The following is a 9,114-nucleotide window of genomic DNA, read 5'->3' on the forward strand; positions in this document are numbered from 1 at the left end:
TCTAAATTAATTTCTATAATTCTATTTTAATTTAAACATTAAATCAGTATTTATTAGTAAAAAGCCTTACTCAAACAGAAATAAATTATTATTTGTCAGGAATTTTGACGCTTCTAAATACACCCATTCTCTAAATAAAATATTATTGTGTAAATAAATTAATTTTAATTTTTTTTTTAAGCAACCGCTGTTTTTGTATATTGATTGCTTTATGAAAATATTTGTCTATACAATATAAATAATAATATTTGATATTTTGTACATAATAATATTTTAGGATTAAGAAATCATAAAAGTGGAAATAAAGAATTTTAAGAACATTAATAATATGAATTATATATATTCCTTTTTTAATCGACCCCCTAACATTTACTATTTTAATATCAATATATTTACTTTTTTTATAAAATTATAAATGTATTTAAATAGGTATACATTTTGTTTCATCAAAAGATGTCGTTGCAATAATTTAAAAACAAAATATTCAGATGTATTAATTTGATTATCATCTAAGCTCTAGTTCTCGCCCTGTTTTTTGTTTACTTAGTTAACATTAGACTGACGTTCACCAGAGATCCATACCTATTACCAAAGAAGATATTAAAGTAGCAATATTAGAGTAATAAATAATGTTTATGTTTCATTATCTCGTATTGTTTAATAACCATTTGAGTAACCTCTTCCTCCATTTTCATCCTTTCATGGACCTGTTTCTAAATGAGTCCTCAGGTTCTTGTTTCATAGAGAGGTAGGTAATGCATTGCTTATTAATTATTTAGAAAAGCCAATATACAAAAATTCTATCTAGGTCAATAGTCACCTGTATCATGTATAGTTGATATGAGCTCTTAGAAACTGCGTGTTCAATCGTATTTTCAGTGTTAACATTGTTAAATGGCAGGCAAGAATTAGAAATAGATTAAGATAGAGAAACTAGGATGGATGGGTACAGAATAAGGTTACTCTAGCAGATGGCATCTGTCTCCTGATCAGGCAGTTGGCAAAACTAAGGGGAACCAGTCCTGAAAGCTTATGGATAAAAAAAAGGAAGGTTAAGGATGTACAAGGTAATGACAACTCCAAAATATCCTGATGCTACTATAAATATCTTTTTATTGCTATGCAAAAAAACGTAGGTATAGAAGAAGAAGGAAGAGATGATAGAAAGATTATAGGGTGATATTAACAGGGTTGATGGAACCCTTCCAGCCCTACCACTTCGCAGAAAGATGGAATAGGGGTTAAAGGACGCGGAAATCATATTAGAAAACTTAGTGTATCTTGGTGTAATCTATTGTAACGTTCGTGTACCATATTTCGTTTCCAAATATTCCTCTACAGACCTGTAGTATACAAGTACTGTTCTTTCTACATTAAACTTTTTAAGCCTCCTCTCGATGGAGGTTTAACACTCATAAATGGCGTCTCTGTGGAATAGTTTATTTATATAATTGATTATGTTTACAAAGATTTTGTTTTTACAAACTAACACACTTTTATAGGCATATATACAAGATAATAATAATTGATCAAGAAAAAGAATTACAACTTGATAATCTTTGAACTGATACTTTAGAGAGCATTAGGGTGATTACAATTTTTGAAGTTGAGAAGCTTCTTAGTAGTCGTTCATAAAGATTTGTCAGTAGTCGTGAAGTTTTCATTTTAGTTAGTTAAGTTTTTTATTTTGAATTTTTTAAGTTCAGTTTTGAGAATGTTTGCCATACTGAATTGGTATATGTTTATGTTTTATCTGTTGGTATCTAGTCCTGTGCCAGTTCATTCTTGATCTGCATTTTTCTTTAATAAGATGGGAATGTTCTGTGGCAAGTTAGTTTCTGTAGTATTATTAATTTTAATGGTCGTATATGCAATTTCTTATAGATTCTAGAAAGCTTTTTTTATGGCTTCGTCAATGTCGAGTTCTACAAAATTTAAAAGTGTAAACATACAAAATAATTAGGTAATTATAAAAAACGTTTTCTTTATTAATCCTAATAATAATATTTTATCTACATTCATAATTGTAATAATTATAACAAAATAGGTTCATTGCAACAATATAATGTGAAATAAGTTAATTGGAACAATGTGAAATGAAAGTTACACAATAAAAAATACTGGTCAGATAATATTATATAAATAATATAGATACAAAACAGTAAATGTGAAAATGAATTAAAACAATGGATAAATAGATACATGTAAATAGAATATAGTTAAGAAAAATAAAATATAAGTATTGAGGTAAAATGTAAAGTGAAGTATGTAAACACTATTAAAATTAAGAAATAAGGTACTAAAATGGAAGTAGAGATAGAATGATAATAAACAGGTAAAAAGATAATAATAAAAATATTTGGTAATGATAATAAAATCAGCGTAAAATTAGTGGGTCTTAAGTAAGTTCAATATAGTTGTGAGATACATCTGTTGGTATGTGAGATACAGATTTTATCAATTGTTTGGCTAACATGAAAGGGTTCAAGTTTTATGTAAATGGATTCTGAGATGAGGCACTTTTAATGTGTTTTTTTTAAAAAGAAAAGTGACTAAAATAGTGGTAAGGTAAAAATCAAAAAAGTGATTAAGCGTAAGGGCATGTTCTGAGAGTTTGGAGCCTGCTGGGTTGTGGGATGTTATGGATAATTTGTGTTGAAAAAACGGGATCTGAAGTTGTTGTTGGTTTCTCCTATATAGGAAGATGGATTTCATCAAGAGATGGTAACAAGATCCTCTTCTTTATAGTTCTTAATTGAAGAATATAAAACATTATTTGGTGGGCCAAGATTGAAAATGAATTTGTAAACTGTATCGCATAAAACTTGTCGAATATTTAAAAGTGTAAAATAGATGCCAATTTTAAATAATGCTCTTTCTGAATGTTTTGTATATACACATTAGTTCAATCCAATTATCAGGATTAACATTTTTCTTTGTTAACAATTTATTTGTGTCTTTTAGGGTCTATTAAAACCACATTTCCTGTTCTAACTGTTGTTAACCTTTCTGTTGTGATTTGAATTGAGACATAGCCACACGGGTTTCCTTCCTATATTAACGCCATCTTCTGTTTTAATGTTACCGTTGTTCTTTCAGTCAGGGTAAGACGCTCACAGCGAGTGGAACTTGTCACACAACTGTCAAGGTTTGCTTCTCTTGTTTGTCTGCATATCGATTACATATATACATAATCAATACCTCTGATATTCTTAACTGTCCCTTTTACGATTGTTAATTTAGAGGCTGTCTCAAAAAAAAAAAAAAAAAAAAAAAATAGGATCATTCACAATAATCTAAAGGTCTATCTCAATACATCTGCATCTAATAAATGATTGCTCAATGCAATTAAAAATTAAAATTTTCCCCTAAAATTTCGGAATTATGCAAACAAAATGATTTATTCCCCAGCTTATTATACCATAACAAAATAAGATAGCTTAGGCCATTCTTCACAACAATAAACAACTCCCCTGGTCTCCATAAAATCCTGAAGTTTCATCGAATGCGTAAATATATTTTACTTACTTAGTTGTAAAATTTATAAATTATAAGATATTTTAAGAGTAAAATTGTTTGGACTGTTACAATATTTTTTACAGGATGGTAGTTGGGAAAAAATACATAAAAAAATTTATGAGCTTTCAGTAGTTAAGTCCTTAAGTCCATGCAGCCCAGAATTTTTTTAATTTTTTTGCTAAAATGGTAATATTTTGTGCCTTATTTTTACACAACTATGATAGTTTTTATTATTAGCGAATATTTAATATGATAAAAAATATTAAAGAATTTTATGAAAAAAGAAGGGAAAAATAGAAATATCAAATTCTAACAGTGGAGCTTTAACCATCTTTCCTGATTCCATAACGGATTAGTTATCTTTTGCTAAACTGTTGAATCCTTGGCAGGAACAAAATTTATATTCACTATTCTCACCAAGTCCTAAAATACAAATTTATATAAAAATTGAAAGAAATTTGTTCATAATTTTCGCCTGGCCTTGTCTTCTGTTTATTTATTTTTTAAATTATAACTTCAACAAGCGCCCACCGATTTAAAAGAAAATTTAGGAACGTATGTAGAGCTGTAAGTAAAAGTTTTGCTATGTGATATTCTGTTTTGTTAACACGCACAGACGCATGGACGGAATATACCTGTAAGGAGCAACGTGTAGAGGAAGCCATACGAGTAATATACAAATTTCATCATTCGTAGACAACATTAGCAATATGTCTACTGATATATTTAAGGAGCAAATTTAATAACATTCCGTCTCTTTGGACGAAAGATGTTATAACACCGTCGGGTTTTTTTAAATTTAAATTTTTAACTGAATTCATAATATTTAGTTTGAAAATAAAACATCTCCCATTAACTTTTAATGTAGAAAGTGATGATCATAAATCGCTTTGAGCTATCAGGAGTAAACAAAGGAGCAATAACAGTAAAAATATTCCCCACAAAAATTTTAATGTTCACATTAAATAAACAAATTCATTGTTTACTTTATTTGAATAGTCATATTTTTCTTTCTTATCGAGTTCATTGTCAGGTTTAAGCTAAAACTGAAGATCTAGAAACTATTCAGTCATAGACTTTCTATTAAAATGTAACCCATGCACTTCTATTCTCATAAACAAAAACTTTTTCTTGTAAAATTAAAATTCTACAACTGAAAATTATTCAGATATATATCACGGGTCAATAATATTTTATTCCTCATACGGTTAATATAATGACGTTCAATGTTGAACCAATAATATTGACTGGCCTAAGCTTAAAAACCTCTGTTTCTAAAAAGCCTTAATAAATATTCTTTAGTTCTTATAAAAAAACAATTAATTTTTCTGTGGAATGTTAAACCATTGCAATTTACAGCAGCTATCAGTAGAATAAATATACACCTAGTAGGTAAATGGGAAGATGAATTTCTTGTAGAACGGATTTCTTTTTTTAAATTACTCTTCAGTGAATTTGAACAATGGTAACAAGTCTTTTTTAATTTTTATTTATTCAAGTTCCTTACCTTCACAATAGACTACTACTTTTACCTTCTGAATATTTGAGAACTGAACTTGACAATAAACGAAGCTCATTCTAGTACAAGAGCCCAAGAGGAGAAAAAAGGCAGTTCTCTAATCCCAATTTTTGATTACTTTAATGAAAGCTATGTGTAATTAATAGTCAAAATTGATGAGTCTGCCAAGTATAGGTAGAGGGAATAAAAAATGGCGGCTCTTTTAAAGCGATAAAAAAAACTAATTTTTCACTCGGAGCTCAATATCTTAAAAAATAGGAACATTACAAGAAAACCTAAGAAAATGTCATTTAAAGAAGAATAAATTTGCTAAAATATGAGCTCTAATAAAGTTATTTACGTTAAATAGTTTTTCGAGGTATAGCTTTTTAAAAAGCAACATTTCATTAAAATGTTGTTTGGGACGTACTGAAAGATCAGTAGTTATATCTCAAAAACCATTTGACGTGCAGATGTCTATTAGCACTCAAATTAAAGCTAGTTTAATGAGCTATAAAGTAGTTTATGATGTTTATCTTCGTAGGAGTTATAGTTTACATGAAATTCGCTAAAATATATTGATTTATAGTTGTTCGGACAAATTTTTATTTGCCAAATTTATTTTCATATGTGAATATCATAAAAACTACTGCTCCTACGAAGATAAGCGTCATAAACTATTTTATAGTAAGTTAAATTTCCTTTATTTTGAACGTTGGCAGACATATGTGCATCTTATGGATCTAGAGATATATTTTTCAAAAATCCAACATTTTATACGAACGTTACTTCCTAGTTGTTCGTTTTGTAAGTTTATTTTGTCAAATATCATAAAAACTACTACTCCTACAAAGATAAATATTATTAAAAGTTTTAAAGTAAATTTAACTAGCTTTAATTTGAGCGCTGGCAGTCATCTGTACGTCCAATGGTTTCTGAAATGAAGTTTTTCATAAATCAAACTTATGGTCCGAACAACTATAAATCAATTTATTTTAGCAAATATCATGAAAACTACTATTCCTACGATGGTAATGGTCATAAACTTATTTATAGTCCATTAAACTTGCTTTAACTTGAGATTTAATTTAAATGACAGTATTTAATTTTTAAAAAACACAAGAAATTTAAGGACAAATTTATAATTAATTATTTAAATAAAATCCACCATTAGAAATTTATATCCATATTCTAATTTATTAATAATATCAACATCAATCTTTGGCAACGATATTTGAAGACAATTTAGTTGAAAAATCGTTATTTTATTTTAAAAAGACAAGACAATTTTATGGAAAGCTTAATTGATATTTTGCTTCAATATTTCATATCGGTTTCCATATTCAATATTATTACTTCTTATAGATATAATAGTATGGTAACAATATTCCTATATTATTTGTTCCAAATATCAATTAAAAATACTAGAAAATTAAAAATTATAATTTTTTTAAATTATTTATTTATTGTAATTTACAACTGTACAAAATAATACAATAGGTAAATATGTAGTATGTAAAAATTATAATTTAAATTTAGTTTTTGACATGTGAAGCTCTTTTTAATATCGATATTAATTTTTGTAACGATATTACGATTAAATTTTATAGGAATATCGTTACTTAACTTTGATATCAATATTAATAAAAGTGTCCACTATCGAAATTGATAGGAAATATTGAAACTATATACCAATATTTTATTTATTTCTATATTATTCTTTAACCATACCATTAAATTGCCTAGTCTTTTTTAAATGAAATATCAATATTTCGATTAAATAATATCGCAATATCGTTACTTAACTTTGATATTAATATTAATAAGAAAGTCAAACCGGGCAAAGAAAATGTGGTGGCTGATTGGTTGACTCGAGCCATAACCACAGCGTTCGTTACAAGAAAATGGGGAACCGTCCGGTGTCATGAGGGAATGGACGCCTAGAGGGGAAGACCAGGATGAAGCGGAAGAAGATGGTAGGGAAGAATCTTCAAATAACGAGAGTTTGGCTGAAAAAATACCAGAGGATATAGAGGAAATGGAGGAAATAATTAATGACAGGAAGAGACAAATTATTTGGAAGACGAAAACCACCGGAATGACCAAAATTAAACATAGTGAGTACGTGAGAAGTAAAATAACGACGATCTGGTCGCAACCAGAAGTGAAGAATGACCAAATCTGTAGAATTTTGAAGAATTATTCGAAGCCTGGAGAAAAACATCACCTGTATGTTGGCAACCAAAAGCGTTTGGGAGAAGATACAGCGGCTATAGCGTGATGAACAGATTGGAATGGACAGGACATACATCTGTTGTAAACTGATGGTGGAAACCTTTTGGAAGAAGAACAACAAAGAGAAGTCACCTTAGCGTATCATCAGGGAAAGACAAATCACCGGAGAATCCATGAGACTATACAAGCGTTAAAGAGAAGATACTTTTGGTGGGGAATGAGACTATATCAGAGATTGTAGGAAGCTGGGAGGTTTGTCTACGCACTAAGTGCGACACACATCCACCTAAAGGAAGACAAGAGAAGACACCTACCACAGATGCGCCACTTAAAGATTTACAAATCGACACATTTACATGGAAGGGGTACAAATGGGTGACCATGATTTACCTCTTCAGTAAGGCCACACCAGGTGAAAGATACTGAGGTAGCAGATAGGTCTTCGGAAGCAGTATTGGCAGCTCTCCGCTTGTGAGTTCAGTTCTACGGAGTTTCCGAACGCATCGGATGGTGGAAGAGAATTTGACAACTCTTTGAAACGAAAGGAAATGAAGGATCTGGATGTGATATGACACCTCAACACACCTGAACACCCCAAAAGTAGAGGAGAGCGGCTTCCCGGAACGTTGAGCGACCACCTTCGATTGTACCTGGCAGACCGGACTTGGCAATGCCAAAGGCAATTGCGGCAAACAATCATTCGGTGCACCCCGTTTCGGGGTTTTCGCCGTTTGAGATGCTTTTCGGGCTTTGTGGAATCCGGCGAGACTACAAGGGCGCGGCAGGGGACGGTGATGAGGCAAGCAATAATCATGTCACTAGGAAAAAGCTATGGGAAAAAGTCCGGGGAAAATTGGAGAGGGAAAAAACCAAGAGAGTAGCTCGGGGGAATTTAAACTTCAGAGATAGGAAGGGAATGATGTAAATTGGGACAATTGCATATAGAAAGTTGGGATCAAACAGGGGTAAGGAGATACAGCGATACGAGGGACCATTAAGGGTGATAATAATAAGAGAACATAATGTTGTGACTATTGAGCGTATTAGAGAACCCAAAAAGTGCAGGACCGATCATATTGAACAACTTAAAGTCCTACTAACCGAAACACCTGCGCAAGAGTAATCCGGAGTGTCCTCATCTCAACTTATCTGTTGAGTAATGTTTTTTTAAGTGGGGATTAATTTTTTTTTTATTATGATGATGTACTGAATATATTACGTTCCTTTTTTTTTAATTGTATAAATTCATGATTTTATTTTTCTTTTGCTTTACTTTTAGTTTGTAATAAGTGATTATGAGGAGTGTCTATATTTTGCTTTCTTTATTGTATATACTTTATTTTAAATAGTTATTGTTGTTGTATTTTATATTAATTTATTGTATAGTTGAAATTTACGAGGATTGTTCGTAAACTGGTGGGGTAGTTACAGCCTTAGTCAGCTGACTGAGGAGATCAGCTGATCGCATGTATATAATGAGATGTACCGAACCCAATAAAGTTAGTATGTTATAGCAGTTCAAACGTGTTACATCTTCCTCTCCCCCCTTATAGCATGTAATAAGATATGTCTGTTTCATTTACTTTTTTTTTTTTAAATGTTTTATTTTATTTCCTCTAGTTTATGCTTTCCATTTCTTTAGTAGTGGAGATACCACTCAAGTGCGTCAGTAAAGTTATTAGAGGTAAATTAAGTGAGAAGGAAAATGTTCGAATCAGTTATGAAGAGGTTTTTTTTTCGTATGTGAAGTTTTTTATTTTTTTTTGTTATTTTAGCATTTAGGTAGAAATAATTTCAAATATTTAGTTTATTTCTAGTTGTTTATTTCACATTAGTAATTTTATAAACTTATTTGCGTTATG

At 30.2% G+C, this 9,114-nt stretch overlaps 1 protein-coding gene across 1 annotated transcript in view; it reads left to right on the top strand.

The window, feature by feature from the left end:
• Positions 1–6,941: 6,941 nt before the first annotated feature.
• LOC106689950 (venom serine protease 34) overlaps positions 6,942–9,114 on the top strand; it is a 29,163-nt gene continuing 26,990 nt past the window's right edge. The window contains exon 1 of the mRNA XM_067049112.1: positions 6,942–7,142. Coding sequence (XP_066905213.1) covers positions 6,942–7,142 — 201 coding nt within the window. The remainder of the gene's footprint in view (positions 7,143–9,114) is intronic.

This window comes from Halyomorpha halys, unplaced genomic scaffold (genome assembly GCF_000696795.3).
Source record: "Halyomorpha halys isolate HHAL.00 unplaced genomic scaffold, Hhal_1.1 Scaffold1531.1, whole genome shotgun sequence".
Taxonomy (NCBI): Eukaryota; Metazoa; Arthropoda; class Insecta; order Hemiptera; family Pentatomidae; genus Halyomorpha; species Halyomorpha halys.